Here is a 22,778-nt window from a genome sequence, read left to right on the forward strand (position 1 = left end):
GAGTGCCAACGAGTAGATGACATGTTTCTCTTGGCCTGGGATGCAGAAGGCGCTGGAGCAGCAGATGGAGAGCCACCGGGAAGCTCACCAGAAGCAGCTGTCCAGACTCCGAGACGAAATTGAGGAGAAGCAGAAAATCATTGATGAGATTCGGGAGTGAGTCGGCCCAGGGCACCAGGGGCGTGGGGGTGGTCATGCCTCGGTCCTCTTGGGGAAGCCCGGAAGGATGTGGCTCTTAGTCGAGGGCCCTGCTCACCTTGCCGTGTGGGCACTGCCCTGGTGACACAGCAGGCTGGGCGGGCTGCTTCCAAGGTCTGTTCTCCGATCTGGAGCTGAGCCTCCTGGAGCCCTGGCATGGCAGGTGGCAGGCGGGCCCAGCTGCCTCTCCTAGTCCCCGAGGGCCAGGGTCACATAGGTGATTCCACTGGATGGACGCATGCCCCAGTAGATGGGGGGGAGCATCTGTAATGAAAGCACCAAAAAAAAAAGAAAAGAAAAGAAAAGAAAAGAAAAAATTTGGTCCTGACTACAGGATTCTAGTAGGTTAATAAACACTCGAGAGAAGACAGCACCACTGCCTCCCCTTCTCCCCCTACACATACACGCTCACTGGGCAACCCAGCCACCTGGTTCCATGTGCTCACTTCTTAGGGTCCCACACTGTCATGTGTCTGCTCAGGTAGAGGTGCCAGTGACCTGTGGCACTGCCACCAGGATGGCATCATTGCAGTTTCTCTCAGGTGACACCCCCTCATGTTGTGCTCCTGCCTTGTCGCAGCCTCTGACATGCCCTCTGCTCCTTCAGAATAATGTTTTCAAATGCTCTGCATAAAAGACCTGGGATTACAAAGAAAACCAATTATATTGAAATGCTGACCTCCCCACCCCCACCCCACCCAGGGTCTACACTGTTCCCTCCCCTCCCGCTTTCTGTAGATGAAGAAACAGATTTCTATATGGGAAGCAAGGCGAAATGATTTACTTTAGGTCACATTGCTAAATAGGAATCAGATTGGAGTTAGACTTTAATTCTCCAGACTACTGATCCAAGTCCCTTTTCAATGTGTGTGAGCTGCTCGAAAGGTGCATTTGCATTTTAAAAGAGGAGAATGGTAACCCAAGCAAAAGTCTAAATGGTGTGACCCAGGCTCGGTGCCCAGTTCCTGAAGGAAGGCACTTAGCCTCCTCCCTCTTTTTCTCCTCTCCGGCTGTCCCCTGCTGTTGCCATGTTGTGCTTTTCCCCTTCAGGGATATCTCATGTTCGTTATTCTGATTAATCACCCTCACAGATTCACCTGGAAGGGAGGGGGAGGTGGGAGGGAAGGAAGACGAGAAAGAGGGTTGGTTGGTGAGTGAGTTTAGGTGGAGGGGAAGCTTCCCTGGCCTGTGCCTTTCAAATGGACTCTGGGTTTTCCTTCTGGTAGTGCATAGCTGTTCCTTTACAGGCGCTTAGGCGTGGCTCTAGGAAAGGTTTTATGAGTCCTGGGCTGATGTAAATGTTGACCAAACACCCTCAACCAGATGGCGAGTTTCTGTTTGCAGCAGAGCCCAGGCTGTCTTTTCTTCATAATTTCTCTCTGTGCCCACTCCTCGAGGGCAGGAACTGTCCCTGTATCAGTGAGGCATTTGGACTTGGGGGATGTTTTTAGAACATCAGACCAGAAATGAGGGAAGGTGGAAATGGCCAAATCAGGTTCCCCAAGTGAGTGCATGCCGTCCGAGGGGCCGAGGAAGCAGAGTTCTTCTGACATGGGCTCTCTGTTTTAAAATATCAGCCCTTCTCCCATCTCATTATTTTTCCCCTGAAGCTCTTGCACAAGCAAACTATAAATATATCCTCAAAGCCTTATGTTTCATGACTCTTAGATGCACCCCAGAAATTAGTTTTCACTTGGGCACGGAGGAAGCTGTGAGGCTGTTCTCTGATCCCTCCAAATCCTGCAGAATTACTGCCTTTATTGTACAGAGCTAATAGGGTTGGAACAGAACCACGGTTTTAGCCTGATGACTCAGAATTTCAGACTGATGTGGAATATATTGCTTTTTCCTCTCAATTTCAGTTTGAATCAGAAACTGCAACTGGAACAGGAGAAGCTTAGTTCTGATTATAACAAGCTGAAAATAGAGGACCAAGAGAGAGAAATGAAGCTGGAAAAGCTCTTGTGAGTGCACTCTAAATATTTCCTCTATTTTCTCTCATCCCCATGATATTCTGGTTAGATTGGGCTAATTTAAAAACAGACAGTGGCTATTTGTGTGCTTGTTGGTGGGTTTTGTTGATTTATCTGTGGATGCAAATAGTATCTGCTGAAATCTCTGAGTCCCCTATGGTGGTCTATGGTTCCTTTTTGTTTTTCAGATTGCTCAACGATAAAAGGGAACAAGCCAGAGAAGACCTCAAAGGGCTGGAGGAGACAGTGGTATGTCAAGATATTTCCCGATTTATGTTCGTCTCCAAGACCGGATTCATTTGTGATTTGTCGGATTGTTTATTTCAAAATTTTATCCATGCACACCTTTCTGTGTAATGTTTTAGATAAGACATTCTATGGAAAAGTAGGATTTGTAGAATTTAGTCCTCAACTTTTCACAGAATCAGTCAACCAATCCATCTATCCTTAGAGCAGTAACCTGGAGCCCCTGAGTGAGGATTAAGCTGAATTGCAACTTAGCAATTTTACAGCCCTGCACTTTGTGACATACTTCCACTCAACATTCAACAGATATTTATTGAGCATCTCCTAACGGCTGGCATTCTTCAACGTGCTTGAATATATCCATAAACAACAGAGATAAGATCCCTGTCCTCATGAAGCTTACCTTTAGCTGTGGGAGACGATAAACAGTAAGGAAGCAAATCTTGCACTCTATCAGATTGCTATAGAATGTGCATAGGTTGGTGCCTGGGGGAGGCTCCATGAGGATTTGACCTTTGAGCAGGGACTCGAAGAAGGAGAAGAACTGAGCACAGAGATGTGTTGGGGAGAGCATTCCAGGCAGAGGCAACAGCTCATGCCAAGGCCCTGAGATAAGCCCGGGACTGTCCTGTTGGGGGCCAGCAGGGAGGTTTGTGTGGCTGCAGCTGAGGGAAGGACAGGGATATAAGGTGGGCACAGAGAGGTAAAGGCTGCAGTGATTCAGGCCAGATAAAACCTTGAGACCTGCAGGGCTTTGGGTGGAGGAGTGATGGGCCCAACCTACCTTTGGAAGGGCTTGTTATTTGAAACCCTGGTTGGTTTTCTCTGTCGTGTGTCTGGGTTTGTTGGCATCATCTCCTCTGGTCGGCTTCCATTTCAGCTGCTCTGTGGGATAGCTGCCTGGCTCCATGCCCCACAGCCTGCGCTTTAAGACAGACAATTCTAACATAGCCTCTCCATTTGGTGAAAACACGTTCAGGCATTTCACATGATTCAACGACAGAGAGAAACCGTTGGTTAGATACAGTCATCCATTTTGGCTCCGTTCATGGGTCATGTGGATCTGTGTGGGACTGATCCATCTTCAAGGACCTGGTGACCCCACATTGGTGGGAACTGGTTGCTTGGGTCTGGCCCTGAGATTGTGCTCTGGCCCATGGACTAGTCATATTTGTTGCACCTCAAAGCCAGGGAGAGGAAATGAGGGCACCAGCCATTGGAGACAGAAGATGCCTGTGTCCAAAGGGAGCTGGGCCTTTGGAGCATGGAGGAGGAGCCTGTGGAGGGGGCTGCTGCTGGGGAACCCGAAATGAAGCCATGAAATTGCTTCATCTACATCTGTTTTACCAGAGAAGTGATAATCCTAATTATAGATAATTATGGAAATTCAGAAAAATATTGAACATTAAAATTTCACTATATTTCTACCAGCCAGAGATCAGTGATATCAATGAAATATTTTGGGATGTTTTCTTCCTTTATATCCGTGAGCTCTCAGGCACTCTCACCCTACTGTCCCTAGCCATCCACGCCCTCTTTCAGTCTCACTCACACCTACAACTCAAGCATGTGAGCACATCATCACACACTCACACCGGGGCTCACAAGTCCCTTGCCCACACACGCAGTCAGCAGCTCACTCTCCTGTTCTCATGCCTCTGCTCAGCCGCACTCACTCCTGCATGCTCCTCCATACACAAGTACTTACAACACACACTCTTGCTCACACACAGAACATGCACACTTGCATTCACACACACAACTTGCATGCACACTAATGATCATCCACACTTTCTCACTCGCACATTCACACAATCACTCTCGTGCAGTTGCTCACCCTCACTCCCCTTGCTTGCCTTCACTCACACCCACACCCATGTTCACACTCCCTTGTACACTTACACAGATGCTGTCCCAGGACACTCCCCCTCACACACATGCAGGCGCATTCACACCCGTCACTCTCATACACTCATTCACTGTCACAACCACCTCCGTTCACAGGCACACTCATTTCCATGCTCACGGACTCACATGCTTTCTCCTCTCATCCACTCAGGAGTGTGATATTTAAAGAATCAACTCTTTTGCCTTTTTTGAAGTTCGAGTGGTCTTTTGCGTCTTTTGAATGACGTATTTTCCTCACTAGCTCCTCCCATCTCCCTGCTCGTCCGTTCTCTCTCCCACGCTGGGCGCGGTTCCATGCGCACCCTCCCAGACTGCTCCCCACTCTCACCCTCGCCCAGCCCATGCACGCGGACAGACACACTGGCTTCGTGGCACCCACATTCTCTCCCTCACTCTCACCACCCACACGCATCAAATGCACACTTTTAAAATCCAAGAGTGGAGCCCTGCAGTGTATGCCGTTTTAGACTCGGATGTTTTCACTCAGCCTTGGAATCCTCCCCGAGCCGTAAATGTTCTTCAGAAATAGACGCACTGTCCTTGGCTGACTGTTCTGCCGCCCTCCTCAGCGCAGGGCCTGTTCTGCCTCCTGGAGTGTTTGGGTGGGGTGGGTGGAGCATGGAGCCTGCTGGCCAGGGGGTGAATGCCTGGGAAGCCCGCTGCAGGAGACAGTGGTGGAAAAGGCCAACTGGCCATCGGGGCATCCCTGGCCCCGGGCGGCTGACTGGCTGGAACAGGACACTGTCTGGGCTTTGGGGCGGGAGCCCTCCTCTGGGTGCGTTGATGAGACTTGTATTCCCTCCTTGCTGGTCCCACCCTTGCTGTCCACTGTGACAGGAAGCTGAGCCTTGAGCTTTGGCATGGAGAGTCGCAACCTGTGATGTGAAGAGGGACATGTGTGGGGAGGCGGAGGGATGATAATGAATGTGATGGAGGAAAAAGCATTGCCACAGGAGGCTGAATGACAGGTGCCTAAGCACAGTGTGCATAAATAAAAGGGACAAGTGATTTTAAATGATTTATACTACCCTTCCCAAACTGTTTATTGTTGAATCTCCCTAAAAACAAACAAAATGAGAGAAAGTTGCCAAACTCAGGACTCTATATTTAGTATTTACACCCCAGGAGATGCCTGGGCCTTGGACAAAGAACTGTTCTCATTCCGTCTTCTGTTCTCATTCCCCTTTGGTGTGGTGGTGTTTTTATGAAAAATGTAAACTGTGATTACGGTTCAATCAGTAATGAAACCACTGACAGGAAAGAGAGAGAGTGCATGCAGGGTGGGCGCAGGTGTTAAGGAGCAGGGTATCTGGGCTGAGCTCCCTCCGGCAGGGCCTGGGACAGTGTGTCTGTAACAGAGTGAGTGCTGCACCCCTGCCCCTGGGCTGGAAGGCGGCACAGCCTCAAACAGGTCCTGTGTGCACATTATTCATAATCACAGATCCATTTGGTTTCCTGCAGAAAGTAATTTACCTCATCCGAGGACACAATTGACTTCAGATGCTTCTTATTTCAACACAGAATTGGACCCAGTAATAAGACCTTAAATTAACAGAGAACCTTTATTGCAAGAAACTTAGTGTTTCCGTAGCTTTATAGTCTGTTTCTTCCTTTTAGATGTGAGCGTGTGTGAGTTGCATCCCTTGAAATTCTGTGTTAAAGTAGGTCAATTTAGACAAAGTTTGCATGCAGAATTTAGCTCTCTCCTCTTCCTCTATAGGAAAATATTTTGCAAGGAACTGATCATATTTCCTATGGTAAATACATGGAGACTTGAGCAGACAGAAATATTTGATCTTCTGATCTTGTTAACAAAGATCACCAGATTTGGCTCAGGCTCTTGTCTCAGTAATCTAATTCCTAAGGTTTCATTTGTAGAAAATAATCCAAAATGAAGGGAAAAAATGCCCCCAAGATTACAGTGAAAGTTTTAACAATAAAAGGAAGCAATACAATCCTAATGAAAAAATGGCTTTTATGTTATGAAATATGCATCAATAAATTCATACTAGTCATCTTTATTGGGCACTTAATATGTGCCAGAAAATGTTCTAAGAACATTATAAGGTTCATCTCATTTAATCTTGACAGCAATGATAAGGCAACCACTGTTTTTATTCTCATGTTACCAATAAGAAAACTGAGGCACAGAAAGGTTAGATAACTTGCCCAGGGCCACCCAGGAGGAAAGTCCATGAAATGCCTCATCCGTAAGCTCAGTGACTTAAAACAAGCAAGTGTGTGGACTTGCGTCTGAAGCAGGTGTGGAGACATGAAAAATGTGAGTCAGTTACGGTGAGATATTGTGGCTAACTTTTCATTTAAGCTTGTTGGAATTACATTGTAACATTTACATAATAAAAAAAAGAAAAAAGGAATTCACCCTGATACAACATAGCCCAGTAGGAATTTTTGTGAGGAAACCTTTGAATTTTTGTGGGTGAGGAAATGTGTGGTTCCACTGTGAGGAGATGGGCAGGCTTTGTTCTAGTTTACAATTTGTGGTCTGGGTTCTCAGGCTCTGCACCTCAAGGTGCTCCAGTAATGACACTAGGTCCACAGGTGGGCATGGTCAGGGTGGGGGTGTCACAGGGAAGGGGGTGCACCAGCGGCGTCCATGGCAGGCTTGGGAAGTGTCGGGGGAATGATCTGGTGCCAAATGTGTCATAAATTCAGTGAATTGCTGCACTTAAGTGGCCTTTAAAAATCTCTTCCAGTCTAGAGAATTGCAGACACTGCACAACCTTCGGAAACTCTTTGTCCAGGATCTGACCACCCGAGTTAAAAAAGTGAGTTCTCTTTGTCTGAATGGGACTGAGAAGAAAATCAAAGATGGCAGGGAAGAATCATTTTCAGTTGAAATATCACTTGCTTAAGTCGGGGCTGGTTATGCTTAAAAATTAATTACTTCACACCAGAGAATGTTATTAAAAGAATGTGCTGGAGGCAAAAAATACTTGGTAACATTTTCCCATCTGATTTTTCCTTCTTGGTAAAAGGAAGTCAGAATACTTTCTCTGGCCCTCATTTCAAATGAACGCATAGTTTTCTGGCCCCCACTGTGTGAGGGCGACAGCTCTTGACACAGAAACATTTAGAGCAGTCATTTCAGAAAGCATTGCCCAGAAACCTGGAGAAGTCGGACTGAGAGAGCCTCTTATTTGTTTGTTAAAAGGCCATTAGGGGCTAGGTCAGAGTTTATAAAGCACGTCAACATCCAGTATTTTATTTGCTTTTCCCAGCAACCATGTAAGTGGTGCTTAGTGTTCCTGTTTTTGCAGATGTGGAGATAGGCTCAGATGTTAAATAACTTACCCAATATTGCACTGGTGGGAAGAGCCAGAGATAGGTCTGGAACCCAGGCCTGCGGGGTCTCTGGATCTGAGCTTCTTCCATCCTCGTGCTACAGCAGCAGTCTGGAGACACTCCGTAATGGTGACTCCCCCAAACAGCTTGCAGAGGTTTAAGGAAGGAGTCTGTTTAAGAAAAGTGGGTGCATATGTGTGTAAATGTGTGTGCATATTTGAGTGTGTGTACGTATGTGTGTGAATGTGTGTCAGTGTGAAGGAGCCAAGGGAAAAGAGGTCAAATGTCTTACAAAGATAGAGTCGGGTCTGAGAGGGAGAGGGTTAATAGTGTAGATGGATGTATTAGATAGGCTTGGTAAGGAGGAGGGACACAAATTCCTAGAAGGGAGGAGTGGAGAAGTCAAGTTGGAAGGATCGGCAGGGAAATACATGTGGGTGGAAAGAAGTCACATTTGATGACTTGGGTCTTCTTGGTTTATGTGAAGGCTCAGTCCTTGGTGGGGAAGTAGGGAAGAGAATGGGAAACCCAAGGAGACTAGACATGGTTCAGGCCGCCAAGGTAGGGGATGTGCTATGGAAGAGTAGAAGGATTGCTGAGCAGTGGTGTTGGTGTTGAGTTAGAAGCATGGGCTTGGCGTGGCCCCTGACAGCATGGTTTAAGTGAGTTTAGAATCCTGGAAATGAAAATAAAGGAGGCAGAAAATGATGGGCAATTTCAAGGCCTGCATGGCAATGGCTAGGCGATTAGGTAGTAAGCACAGACCAAAACACAAATGACCATGGGGGCCTGGCCCTGGCAGGAGAGTGAAGCCAGAGCAAAGGTGATGGACAGGGAGGCTAGAGAGGGGAGGGCACCTGGCCAGAGGTTATGACATGGACTGAAAAGGTTCAGTCCGAGGAAGGAGGTGGAAGCCATGACCATACATGGGAGGCTCTGGTCCTAGGGAGGGTTAGGAGCTTGAGATCAGACTTCCAGATTTTATGATAGAAAACTCCCTAGGAAAGCCCTGCTTTTAGACCAGTGTTTTTCTGCCAGTGGTTCTCTGGCCGTCAGCCTCAGCATCACCTAGGAAACTGTTTAGATATGCAAATTCTCATACCCCACCCCAGGTCCACTGAATCAGAGACTAGGGATGGGGCGTGGCAATCTAAGTCTCAACAAACCCTCTCCTGGGGAGCCCAGTGCTAAGGCTCAAATTTGGGGAGCTCAGTTTTAGACTGAAGAGCTGCAGGTTTGAGATGCTCATGTAGCCATTACCTTTGAGAAAAAGGATGATGATCTCTTCTATAATCAGACAGAGCAAACCTGCTTTTCCACCTTGGAACACTGGGATGTGTTAGGACCTGTACTTTCCAATTTATCTGTGCCACTCGGCTTGCCAGGAGTGCAGTGTTTTGCCAATTTCAAGATCTGATAAATTTCAAGAATTTACCCAGCACCCGGATGCGATGATTAATTTGAGCCTGATTCATTAATTAATTTTATAGATTTGGAAGCTGAAGGGACAAGCAGAGGCCATTAAGACTTCCCAGTGGGACCATAGACACTTGCTTACAAGTTTGGTGACTTGTTGTCCCATCATGATGGCTGAAATCAAATTTAGGTCCTGGGTTTATGTTTTTACAGTTGTTGTTTCTTAATGAGTTTTGGAATGCTTTCTTTTGAAAAGAAGTCTCTATTTACTACATGAAAGGCAGATGTATATTTTACTGAAGATAAATCATCTACAACTTTCAAAAGCAGATTTGAAGGAGTTTTTTTTTAGCTCTCTAAAAATTAGCTCCTCAAATCGCTTTTCATACTAATAAGGGAAATTAATTGGGGGATTTCTTGAGTCTAAACTTTTAGAACCTCTATTTTCACTTTCAGAATACCCTTTGGTGGGAATGGGGATTTTTTTTTTCCATCCACATTATCCTGGGGCGGAGGGTGGGTGGGTGACAGCCTGTCCTGCTGACCCCTTGGTGTCAATGCAGAGTGTGGAGTTGGACAACGATGATGGAGGGGGCAGTGCTGCCCAGAAGCAGAAAATTTCCTTCTTGGAGAATAACCTGGAGCAGCTCACCAAAGTTCACAAGCAGGTAGGAGAATTCTGCCCGCTCCCCTCTGATTCCCCCCTCTCTCCTGGAAAGAAGCCCCACCAGGTTTGGCCACAGTGTGCGGAGAAGGCACTGAGATTGAAGGTAAAAGAACTGTACACTATCAGAGGACATGAGGGCTGGAAAGGTCCTTACAAATCCTTTAGTTCTCAGTGACTTCCCGTATATATAAAGGACTTTCTTTTATCAAAGCCAAATATAACGCATAGGGTTTGAGCTCTCTGGGGTTGGAGAGGGAAGTGTTCAGAGGCCTGTCTTTTCATCCTGCCTCCACCCCTGACTTTGGACACCAACTAGCCTCTGTGTCTCCCATGACACCTCTGAGGTACCTCTGTGGACCTGAAAGTGGACACCACTGAGCTGGTTCAAGTCCTTTATTTTTACAGATGGGGAAACAGACTGGTGCCTTGCTTCATTGCACCGTGGGAGGACCGGGACTGGAACCAGCACCCTCTCTGCTCAGCTGCCCATTCCTAGCGATCTCAGATGCTCTCTCGGGTGCCTGCGATGTGCTGGCATTTGTCTAGAATGTCAGAGAGTGATAACTGTGTCCAAACTCACCAGTGATTTCAGCAGGTCATTTGTCTTGGATACTTTCTTTTTAAATGTTGGTGTGTGCATGGCTGTTTTCCCTCTTTAGGAATTGGGATGTGATGGAAACGGCCCAAGTTTTTAGACCACATGGCCGAGGAGATGTCATTTCTCTTTGACTTGTTAAGTCTTCTTCAATATTACTGATGATGGCATTTTTTCCCCAGGGGGAGGATGATAGATTCTAGATAGTTGAAGCCACTCAAACAAATTGTTGATGAGAAATACAAAAGCAGAAACTGTCAGGGAGCTTGAAATAGGGCTCTGAGATGCATTTTTAAAATTTATTTTTATTTATTTTTGTTTTTTTTAATGTTTGTTTTTTTTTTTCTGAGGCAGAGTCTTGCTCTGTCACCCAGGCTGGAGTGCAGTGGTGCGATCTCTGCTCAGTGCAACCTCTGCCTCCTGGGTTCAAGAGATTCTCCTGCCTCAGCCTCCCGAGTAGCTGGGATTACAGGTGCGCGCCACCACTCCTGGCTAATTTTTTTGTATTTTTAGTAGAGACAAGGTTTCACCATGTTGGTCAGGCTGGTCTTGAACCACTGACCTCGTGATCCGTCCACCTTGACCTCTCAAAGTGCTGGAATTACAGACGTGAGCCACTGCACCCAGCTGAAATGCATTATCTTATTCATGGATTGAATGAGCATTTATTAAAAATGTACTCTCTGCCAGGCACTAGAGCTGATGCTAGGAGAACAAAGCAGGAGACCCAGCAGTAGCTCACTTTGGTGTAGCACTTTCTGATTTTCAAAACTCCCTCCATCCACCTGGGTCCCCTATTATGTAGTACACTTGTGTTATAGATGAGAAACTTGAGACTTGTGGTGGTCAAATGACTTACACCAAGTCAGATGGCCAGGACATAAAGAGCTGGCCCTTGAGCCCACTCCTACCTAGGGCTGGGCTGTTGCTTCTTCAATCAGCAAAAAGGCGCAGTCTCCTCCTCTTACCTTAGCCTCTGGATGTGTTGCAAAGCTGGGTCCAAACCCCATGCCAGTGTAAACAGCAGGTTCTGCATGGAAGGAAGCCGTCTGAGAGCTCAGGAACATGCTTGTTTTTCACTGAGTCCTTTCAAACCGACTTTAAGTGTTTCAGCTTTCTCATGCTAATTTAGTATTCTCATATGTGGTCGATTTTCTCACACAATCCCCCTTTCCTCTACACACACCCAAACAGAAGAGGAGGTAAATCCTGCCTCAGATGGAAAGTTTCTTGTGGTGGGAAATAGGTTTTAATTGTATCCCCACCCCACCGTTCCTTGCACCCTGTGAATCACGTGTTCAGGAACCTGGACCCCACAGTCTGAGTTTTCCTTTCCTTTCTGTGGTTGTACGGAGTGCCAAGGACAACCTAGCAGGGGCCACCTGTTCAGCAGCAGGGGCTGCTTCTGGCTGCTCTGGTTTGTGCAATGCTGCCTGCCTGGTAGTAACTCCCTTCCTTTATCCTCCTGCCCCAGCTGGTCCGGGACAACGCAGACCTGCGCTGTGAACTGCCCAAGCTGGAGAAGCGGCTGCGTGCCACGGCGGAGCGCGTCAAGGCTCTGGAGAGCGCGCTGAAGGAGGCCAAGGAGAACGCCATGCGGGACCGTAAGCGCTACCAGCAGGAGGTGGATCGTATCAAGGAGGCCGTGCGGGCCAAGAACATGGCCAGAAGGGCCCATTCAGCCCAGATCGGTACGTGCGTGCACCGTGGCGCCCGGGGTTTGAGAAGCTACTGCGGCCTCTCAGCTAAGATTTGCTAAAAGGTGAAGACAGCGCTGGCCCACTCTGGAACATCTGAAAGGCTGGGTTGGAGCCCGCAGGACGCAGCCCTCACCACACCCTGTGCTCACCCTGTGGGAATGGGAATGTCAGGCGCCCCCATTATCCTACTCTGAGATATTCCAGCATACATCGTGGTCTCAAAATTTCTGAGCTGGGCAGAGAGAAGCCAGCCAAGGCTGTAGGCCTAGGTCTTGGGCTATAAATGGGTACACTCTTAGAAATACTGGAATAGGAGGATATTTCTCTGCAAGGTGTGAAGGGCCCTGTGTTCTGCACCCGGTGGGAGCATGAAGGAGCCCATATGTAGCCAGAGCCCCAGGGAAAGCCTCCAAGTGCAGGTTTGGAAATACCCCTGGAAGAGCCAGGCTGGCATCCATGACAGGGTGTGGCTACAGGCTGGCACAGAACCTGGGGAGGTCTGGAGTCTCAGCCTCTTCAAGACCTGTATGAATTTGGGCATTTTGCCCATGTAGGAAATGAGGGTGTAGCCAGAGTCCTGGTTCCCAGGATAGCCACAGGGACAAAAACAATTTAGGGATATTCTCTAAACAGCTTCTTCTCCTTTTTTTTTTTTTTTAAATTGAAACATCTCCAATAACATGTAATTTATTTCCCATCAGATATTGCTGTGTAGATGTATTGCACACCAGCAGTTTCACATTTCTAGTTTTAAATCATACCTTAGAATAGTGGTTCATTGCATGTGTAGGATTTCATATCCTTTGAGAATCTATTAAAAGCTATGGACCCTCTCCCCAGAAAGCAGCATCACAGGCAGAATTCTGCATCCAATTTCAGGGGCTACACAGATATCCTTGAAAGTCATGGGGAACCTACGATCCATTTCAGATGAAACTGAAAATCTTTTTTTCTAACTTTTCTTGGCCCAAATTAGAAATGAGCTAATTGATGTTTAAGTTCTTTCTGTCCCCTACATATTTGGATGCCTTGGATTTGCTAAGTATACTGATAGTTTTCCCATTTTCAGAGAGATCTGGTGGTTGATAAGAATTGTACTGTTGGTAAGAATTGTGACTTTTAGTTGTCACAGGTGACCTGTAGTTATCAGGGTTGCTGTTAAGCCTTTTCTAAATGTCTGTTCTCTCTTCTTTCTGTTGGTTGGATACAGCCAAGCCCATCCGCCCCGGACACTACCCAGCCTCATCTCCAACAGCCGTCCATGCTATTCGAGGGGGAGGAGGCAGCTCTTCAAATTCCACTCACTACCAGAAATAAATACAAAGTGAGTCCCATGTCACGGGTGGTTTCTCTATCTGGAGGCAGAGGCTTCTTGCCTTTCTAAAGCCCCTGCCTGGCAGTGGACCTTGAGTAGAGAGGAGTTCTGCCCTACTCCAGCACACACCCTGGGGGTTCCAGGTAAACAGAGACCCAGACCTGTCCTCACTCAGTCTAGAGCCCTGGGGTCTTCTAGCTGAGGCTGTCTGGGGCCCATGGGACCTGGAGCCAGGCCCGGCCTAATCCCCTCCAGGGGTAGGGGTGGTGAGTGATTCAGCCGAGCTTTGTTTTGCCTGTGGGACTCCCCTCTTTAATTGGCATCCCAAAGGGCATTACCTGTTTGTCAACTGCTTTACCCACAGCAGACAGAAGTTGGGGGTTGCTTTAAGTCTCAGGAACAGAATATAAAGAAAGAGCCACATAATAGAAAGTGATGTTTTTATGTTTACTATCTGAACTCAACAAGTGGGGATTTTAAGAAGATATCTAGGTGAGTCCAGGATGCTTTTTTCTTTGAGATGGTGGTCTGCAAGCTTCTCTACCCACAACCCATGTGCACGACATTTCTCTCCCAGCAAAAAGAAAAGGAACGAGTGATATTCTTTCCAAAAGAGAAGAAGCAGAGAGCGAAAACTGTCGTCCTGATGGAAATGGAGAAAAGAGGTTACTAGTTGGGCGGGCAGACAGATGACTAGGTGACCAGAAAACTTTGTTTAGATAAACTCTGACTTTGAACATGCAGATGGGAAGAGGTGGCTCTGAACATTGTCCTTGGACTCTAAGCCCTTGCTAGGGTAGCTGGCTCCCAAGGCAGGCAAGCATGCAAGGTGTGAAGCCTGGACCCCTCCTCATCCAGTCCTTTCTGCATCAAGGCAAGAAGGTGAGCAGGAGGGGCTGGAGCCATCACTCAGGGTCCCAGCATCACCCAGGCATAGGCTAAAACTTCCAAGGGAAATGCTTTGGTAGTTGCCCCCACACAACTTTTACCTGTGCTGCCCCAGGCAGTGCCAACGAACAGGCCAGGGGCTGGTCAGAGTAGTGGGAACAGGAGGGAAGGCGGAGGCAGCCCGCGGGCGGGCAGTGTGCCTGCCATCATCTGCCGTCTTCTAGACAGGAAAATGGGAAATGGTCTTGGCGGTGGGCCACCCCATTCCTATCTAATCTCTGCTTCCAATCAGAAATAGAATGAAACTGGAAGTTAGAAAGTTGCTTTTGACTACATATTGTCAGTATCGAGGCCGATACCTGAAGGGAACTCTAAGATCCAGCTGGGCAGCTTAGAACAGAAAAGCCTGAAGCAGTGGTTGTCGAACTTTGGTGGATGTGAGCATCCTTGAGCACCCAGAGGCCCAGGCTCCTTAGAAGAGGAAGGGCCTGGGCTTTGTTTGTCTTTTTAACCAAGTACTCCAGGTGATTCTGATGTTCATCGAAGTTTGAAAACTCTCCATGGTTTATACAGGATGGCGGTTTACGTCTGTCTTATGTAAGGGAAATTTGAAGGTGGTACATCAGTAGTTAAGAATCTCCACAGTGAAAACAGAAACCTAGCCTCTTAACTAGGTTAAGCACGTGCCTGCCTCCTGAACTCAAGGCCAGCTCAAGGTCACCAAATGACTTCAGTTTCAGCCATCATGCCTACATTCCAACTTTAGCAACCAGAGAGGAAGCAGAGAAGAGGCAAAAGCACAGCCGTCCTGAATGAATCTCCTTTAAGTAGCCTTCCTGAAGCCCCATGCAATGCTGATGCCTCCCTTTCCCTGGACAGCACTGAGCCACATGGCCACATCTAGCTGGAAAAGGTAGTCTTTTAGCTGGGCACATCACTACCCCAAAGAAAGGTAATGCTTTTAGAGCAAGGACAGGGAGAGTGGATGTTGAGGTGGGCAGCTGGCACACTGTGCATTATGGACCACCTAATATGCTGCAGCACTGGGCTAGATGTAATATAGGCATCACCTCATTTGATGAAAGCACACAGAGAGGTGTATGTGTGTTTCCCAGCAAGACCTTACTGAATATACTGGTCCAGGGATTCTGGGGTCCAGAGATTGTGCAGTGGGACAGTCACCTTCTTCATGGGTTCCAATAAAGGTCTGCCAGTCCCATATTTTATGTAGGCTCCAAACAACCAAATGCTGGCCATTCATCATCAGTGTAGCCTCTTCTCATACAGAAGAGTGAAAATCAGTAGGTCTGGGGAGACTTTCAAGACCTTCGGAGTGAAAGAACCACCCTCACCCATTGTGGCATTTTTTTAAAATTTTACTTTAAGTTCTGGGATACATGTGCTCAATGTCCAGGTTTGTCACATAAGTATACATGTGCCATGATGGTTTGCTGCACCCATCAACCCATCATCATCTTTTCGAGATGGAGTTTCACTCTTGTTGCCCAGGCTGGAGTGCAATGGCATGATCTTGGCTCACTGCATCCTCTGCCTCCTGGGTTCAAACGATTCTCCTGCCTCAGCCTCCCGAGTAGCTGGGATTACAGGCATGTGCCACCACGCCCAGCTAGTTTTTGTATTTTTAGTAGAGACAGGGTTTCACCATGTTGGCCAGGCTGGTCTTGAACTCCTAACTTCAAGTGATTCCCCCCACCTCAGCTTCCCAAAGTGCTGGGATTACAAGCGTGTGCTACTGCACCCAGCTGGCAATTTGTTTCTTTACTCAAAGTGTTAACAAGTGGTTTTGATGGTTTTATCTGAATTCAGAGCCTCCTTGACATACCTTCTCCACACAGCTTCAGACACAGCTTCTGTAACTAGGTGCTTCTCTCACGAGGTCACAAAATAAACAGGCCCCCTCTTACAGCTCTCAGGATGGCAGTGTGGCTGAGGGGACTGGCATTGGACAAGGGACCTGGGTTCAGGTGTTAGGTCTTCCACTTCCTTCAAGTTACTTAAACTCAGGTCTGTTTCCTCATATATGAAATGGGGAAAATCTTTTATGTTGGTCATTGGCATTGACAGAAGGCTTAAATGAGGTCATGCTTCTAAGCCCATAACAATTGCTCAATAAAAATGTTAGCTGCTAGTATAGATGAGCACTGCAGAACGTGGTAGTTGATACATGTTGGTTTATAGTGTCCTTTAATTCATATAGTTGTTACTAAATGGTTTTTAGTTCCTCTATAGCAATAAATCCTGGCGACTGGGTAGGGAAGGCCTATTTCTAACTGAGTATCCTAGTTGTTGCTATGAACTGACATAAGGGCTTTTAAAGATAATATTGGCCGGGCATGGTGGGTCATGCCTGTAATCCCAGCACTTTGGGAAGCTGAGGTGGGCAGATCACTTTAGGTCAGGAGTTCAAGACCAGCCTGGCCAACATGGTGAAACATCCTTCCCTATTAAAAATAGAAAAATTAGCTGGGCGTAGACATGCACACCTGTAACCCTAGCTACTTGGGAGGTTGAAGTGGAGAATCGCTTGAACCCAGGAGGCAGAGGTTGCAGTGAGCCGAGATTGTGCCACTGCACTCCAGCCTAGGTGACAAAGTGAGAGCCTATCTAAAAAACATATATATATAATTTACTTATCTACAAGCTATGACTATTTTTAAGAAATGACTGGGCATTTGTCAGTGGAGATTAAAAAGGGGTAGTAATCAACAGATTCAGGAATTGCAATTGAAAAGTAAAGAAATGCTAAATCCTTTTTTGAAAAGTAATTGAAAATATGGAATTCATTGCTTAGATGAGAGCAAAGCCTTTTTGAGACAGTCTTTCCTGACCTTTGGGATTTTCATTCTGAAGTATCTCTTCCCTGGGTAGAAATGATCTCAATTGCGTCTTCCCAGCCCTCCTGTGGAGTCAAAGCACATATTCTTACAGCTGGATATCTTTGGAATTTCCTTCTGCTTCATTTCAGGGTTCAAGAATTATAGCCATAATGAGTATTTTGGTTTATTCTCAAGGTTTCAGAGCCTATGAAGATGCCAATATACAAAAATCAAAAGAACCCAGGATAATGCTGGCTTTGATCTTATCTGGTTCAAATCCACAGGGGGCTGCCTCAGGAGGAGATGATCTTTTTCAAACCCCAGAGCTACATATGGGGCAGTGCAGTGCAACCATGTGACATTGGGCAAGTTACTTGATTTCTGTCAGCTTTAGTTTTTCCTACCGGCTAAGTGGGATCAGGCATCGAGAGCCTAGCTCTGTACTTGGTTTCACAGTGAATCAGACAAGAAGGCTGTGTTCTTGTCCAGTGATATGCTTGTTAGGGGAAGATGGACAGAAAATAAGGTAACTTCAAGTAGTGGTAAGTGCTCAGAAGAAAACAAAAACAGGCTAATGGAATAGGAACACTGTTTTAGAAGAGGGGGTGACATTTAAGTTGAGAACTGAGTGATGAAAAATGCCAGGCACACAGCAACCTGGGAGAAAGTGGTTCGATGATCACTCAAAGGTAGGAATGAATGAGGGTTATTTGAGGAATGTTACCAAGGCTGATAAGGCAGTAGCTCATGGATCTGGGAGAACCCATCTTCATTAGAGTGGATGGGGAGGGAGTTGAGCCCAAGTAAATGAAGGTGTTGAAGCTGTGGGCAACTTAGATTGTAGCCTAGTGTGAGGGGCCACTGGGGCTGTGGGCATGGGAGCAGTGGGAGCTGGTTCATGATTAGACAAGGCCACTCTGGGCTGGACCCTGAAGAAGGGGTAGGAATGGGGCAACAGTAAGCACTGGGGGTTGCCTAGGGCGTCACTGTAGGTGGCCATCGGGGAGGGTCCGGTATGAGACCCAGGTGGTGGCAGCAGGGGAGAAGTGGCCTGAGTCAGTGCCTGCTTAGAGCTGATTCAGCTGTCAGGCTTACTGATGAGGGTTGAGAGCAAGAAGAGGAGGAAGGAAGGGAATCAAGGTAGTTCCTAGATTTTTGTGGGCTCTAGCAATTAGGGAAACATGGTCCCTTTTTAACCATGCCAGGGAAAATCGGGGGATGAGCAGGTTTTGTGGGAAAGCTTGGTTTCCATCGTGTTGCTTATGTGCTGCCTCTCAGACATCCAGCTGAGCCCACCACGCAAGTGGGTATGTGGAACAGGCGGCTGGATCCGTGGGTCTGGAGCACAGGAAAGAGGCGGAGGTGAGGCCAGGGCTGGAGAGTTGTGACTTGTAGATTGTGTTTATGGCCACAGGTCTGAAGGAGGCAACCTAGAGAAAAGGTGGGCACGGCAGAGAGGGGAGCTGAGGGGCGAGTTGGACCAGGCCCAGGCACTGGAAAATGGGAAGGCCAGAGAAAAGAGGTGGCACCAGCAGAGGGGCCTGAGGATCATGTGGGGGCACAGAGGTCAAGTGAAGACCTTGACCTTAGAAGGAAGGTGGTCAGCTCAGAGCTTGAGTAAGATGATGACAGAGACTGGGTGGTTGAAGAAGGCCAGGTGGCAGTGACCTTAGCATGGACTAGACAGACTAGGTGAGGAAATAGAGCCGGCAGCTGAACCCACTTTGGGGGTTTTATTTGAAGGAGATCAGAGAAATGGAGCGATGTGGTGGTAAGGTGGGGCTGCGTTGCTTTTCTGTTGTAAGATGGGAGATATTACAGCATAGTTGTGTGCGATGGTGATGGTATAGCCGAGCTGGGCAGAGGAGGAAGCACAGCTGTGGGTGGGCGGTAGATGGGGTGCATTGGGAGGCAAGATCCAGTTCACTTTAGAGCTTGTTTTCTCATGCAGGCAAGAAGCCAGATGATCAGCTGAGAGAGAGGGAGGAAGCAGGGTCTCGCTCTTGAGACCAGAGACGGTGTAAAATAGACCTCTCAGGCAGTGCTGAGTCTTCTTTGCAGCCCCACACTTAATGTAGACACCTGATTAAACATCTGCCCAGCTCCCTGGTTTTGAGAGCCCTGGAGATCCACTTCCTTTCCAGGCAGTGCTTTGGCAAGCCAGGGGACTTGTTCAAATGTCTCCACCAGATGGCGCCAGTAGGGCATTGCTGAAACCTTAGATGTTTTCTGAAAGACGGAAGGCAGAATGGTCTTTTTTCTTGGTTTTCCTATATTTAGACCATTTTATCTCAAACTTGAGTAGTAAATAGAGTACTTTGAAAGGAATACAATTCTCACAGATCCCCAGAGTTGATTTAAATTATTTTATTATAATACAATTTGCACATTGTAAACGGTATACATTCCCTACTTACAGATCTTATACAACTGTCAAGTCGAAACAAATTTAGAAATTAAATTGAAATAAAACCACAAATAAAAAGTCCAAACCACCAAACTTCACATAATTTAATGAAAGAAGGGCTTTTTCTGAAAATAAAGAGCTAGGTGCAATGCGACCCCGGAGTGCGTTGCTTCTTGTAGAGTTTGGGATGCCTGTTTTTTGTGTGTCGTGGTGTGACTCAATTCTTTCACTCCTGTACTCCCAGCACTCTGAGAGGCTGAGGCAGCAGGATGGCTTGAGCTCAGGAGTTTGAGACAAGCCTGGACAACTTAGCAAGACCTTGTCTTTACTAAAAATAAAAAAAATTAGCTAGGTGTGGTAGTGCATGCCTGTAGCTCCAGTGATTTGGAAGGGTGAGCTGGGAGGATCATTTCAGCTGGAGAGTTTGAGGCTGCAGTGAGCTGTGATCATGCCACCACACTCTAGCCTGGGTGACAGAGTGAGATCCTGCCTCAAAAATAAATAAACAAATAAAAACAAATACATGAAGATTAGCCTAGTGCCTGGCACTGAACAAGCACTCCGTGCTCATCTGTGTTGTCCTCATCACCTGATCCTGTCTCCTCATTCTACATACCAAAGAGGCGGGATGAGCTGTCAAGATCCCATAACTATGAGTGGTAGATCCTGGGCTAAGAGCGATGATCTTCTCTGCAACAGTTCTCAAAGTTCTTGGCCTTAGGACCTTTTCTCCTCTTAAAAAGGATCAATAGACTGGGTATGGTGTCTCACGCCTATAATCCCAGCACTTTGGGAGGCCAAGGCAGGAGGATCACTTGAGGCCAGGAGTTTGAAACCAGCCTTAGTGAGACTCTGTCTCAATAATAATAATAATAAAATAAAATAAATTAAAAATTAGCTAGGTATGGCAGTGTACGCCTGTAGTCCCAACTACTTGGGAGGCTGAGGTGGGACATTGAGCCCAGTAATTTGAGGCTGTGGTGAGCCATGTTTGTGTCACTGCACTCTAGTCTGGGTGACAGAATGACAATCTTTCTCAAAAAAACAAACAAAAAAGGATCAATGAGTTTATATATATATATGGGTTATATTTATTGATATGTATCATATTAGAAATTAAAGCAAAATATTTAGAATACTGCCAGGTTCATTTAAAAAATAGTAATAAGCCCATACATGTTACCACAAATGTGATTTGTAATGAAAATAACTATTTTCAAAACAAAAAATAGCCAAATGGCATTGTTTTACATTTTTGCAAATCTCTTTGATGCCTGGTTATTTAATAGATGGCAGCTGGATTCCCCCAGCTGTTTCTGCATTCTGTCTGTTGCGGTGTGCTGTTTTGGTTGAAGTATATAAAGATAATCCCCCCTTGTCACACCAGACAAGATTCTTGGCCATTGGACAGCTAAGAAAACTGTGGAATGGGGAAGTTGGGATCATAGTGCCCGTATCACAGGCTTGTCTGGGATTGAATGAGAGAATGTGAAAGAAGAAAGAAAAAAGTCTTAGAAGAGTACCTGGCAAAAATTAGGCCCCTGTGCATGTTAGCTAGTGTTAAAGTGGTCATGGGGACAGATCTGAAAAGATGGCTGAGGTGGGACTGCAGGGAGAGAGGACAGAAATAACTGTAGGTAGGTGCTGCTGTGGCAGAGGACTTTGAAACTGGCAGTTTCAACCCAAAGAAGGGAATTGTGGAGCACCCGGAGGCAAGAATTCCTGATTCCGTCTACAGCACAGTAGGCTCCTCCACTTTAATACTCCTCAGCTTCATGGTTCTCAGAGTCAAATTCAGAGCAACTAAAATTGTTCCTCCACAGCAGATTGTACCAAAGCTCCAATGAGATAAATCCACTTCTATTCAGCAGTGATAAGTAGAGTACAATTGGTAATTCTTATAATGTGGGGATTGAATTATAAAAAGGCAAAAGAAAAACTAAAACTATGTACTGTTTGGATTAAGCTTAAATCCACTGCAAGCAATTGCAAAAGCCCAAGTTGGGTGTGAAAACGGTCTCTAAATACTTCTTGCAAAACCCTTGTATAATTAACTTCCTTCATTAGCTTTCCCCACCCCTTCTAAAGAAAGGTGATTTTATTTCCTCCTAAATCTGGTCACACGTTGCCACTTTGAATTACCATCTCCAGTTTGGCAGAGCGCCAGGGGAAGTCCTAGAGCAGGTCAGTTGGTCCAGTCCCCTTCCTCTAAGTGAGTGAGTGGCTACTTGGAAGAGAGTCAACAGGACTGGGTTTTAAAGATTCTCCAGACTCCTCAGTCTCTCTGGGATTAGAACAGACAGAAATGCTTTATCTCAGGGCAAAACCATTTACCTTTAAAATTTATATCTATTTTCTCCCATGAATTTATCTAAGGATATGAAGATCCAGATAGTGGGAAGGATGGATGAGAGCATCCTGCTGGAATCCATGTTTCTTGGGCCTGCTGGAAAGACTTCTCAGCAGACAGGCCTGTAGAGATCCTTAACTGGGGATGAAGAGGAACGCTGCATCCTAGTAAAGAAATGACCCTTTATTGGCAGAGTTCCTGTGCTTTTCCTCTCCTCTCTCACTCTCCTTGAGGTGACTAAACTAAGCAGGTGGGGCCTCCTTTGTGGCCCCGTGTTTCTTCCAAACTATGAGCCAAAACCTGCTGAATCTTGCCCAGCGGGGATCGGGGGCTTTGACTGAGAGGCCTTCCAGGGGGAAATTGTGTCACTTTATGGTCTGCTGGAGTTACTGAGGCCGCCCCATTGCATTGCATTTGTGTCTAGTGCTTGCTGTGTCAACACGGTTTGGCTGCAAACATTGCGTCAGGCCATAATCCCACAATCCAAGGTATGTGCTGGCACCTCTCTTCCTCCAGGCATGCAGGACGGCCATCTCATCCGACCAAGGGGATCTTATCTGACCAGGGGGATAGCGTGCGTGGAGAAACGAACCTGTGAGAAAGTGAAATGGCAGTTTCAGTGGTGGCATTCAGGCAGGCACTCCTATTGGTTTTCAGCTCAAAATGCATTTTAAATAACAACTATGACCGTGCTTTTAGGTTTTTCACTTCTAATACTGACAATAAGCCCAAAATTTCACCAGAAAGGCCATGTTCTTCCCAAAGACATCTTACTCTCTGTGACTTCTAAAAATGACAGAAATATCACCCTCTAGGGTTGTTTAAGCCCTTCTTAGTTGTGTAGCTTTGCCACTGTGGGTGATTATACCAAATGAGTTCTGTGAATATTTTTTCTTGTCAGTGAAGAGGTGGTTTTGTTTTTGTTTTTGTTTTTTTGAGACTGAGTCTCACTCTGTCACCCAGGCTGGAGTG

At 46.6% G+C, this 22,778-nt stretch overlaps 1 protein-coding gene across 1 annotated transcript in view; it reads left to right on the top strand.

The window, feature by feature from the left end:
- KIF5C (kinesin family member 5C) overlaps nt 1-22,778 on the top strand; it is a 151,360-nt gene that overhangs the window by 122,958 nt on the left and 5,624 nt on the right. Inside the window, exons 19-25 of the mRNA XM_009443445.4 lie at nt 47-156; nt 2,061-2,162; nt 2,360-2,420; nt 7,043-7,114; nt 9,611-9,715; nt 11,784-12,000; nt 13,220-13,333. Coding sequence (XP_009441720.2) covers nt 47-156; nt 2,061-2,162; nt 2,360-2,420; nt 7,043-7,114; nt 9,611-9,715; nt 11,784-12,000; nt 13,220-13,326 — 774 coding nt within the window. The 3' untranslated portion in view covers nt 13,327-13,333. The remainder of the gene's footprint in view (nt 1-46; nt 157-2,060; nt 2,163-2,359; nt 2,421-7,042; nt 7,115-9,610; nt 9,716-11,783; nt 12,001-13,219; nt 13,334-22,778) is intronic.

This window comes from Pan troglodytes, chromosome 13, assembly GCF_028858775.2.
Source record: "Pan troglodytes isolate AG18354 chromosome 13, NHGRI_mPanTro3-v2.0_pri, whole genome shotgun sequence".
In the NCBI taxonomy this organism is placed as follows: domain Eukaryota; kingdom Metazoa; phylum Chordata; class Mammalia; order Primates; family Hominidae; genus Pan; species Pan troglodytes.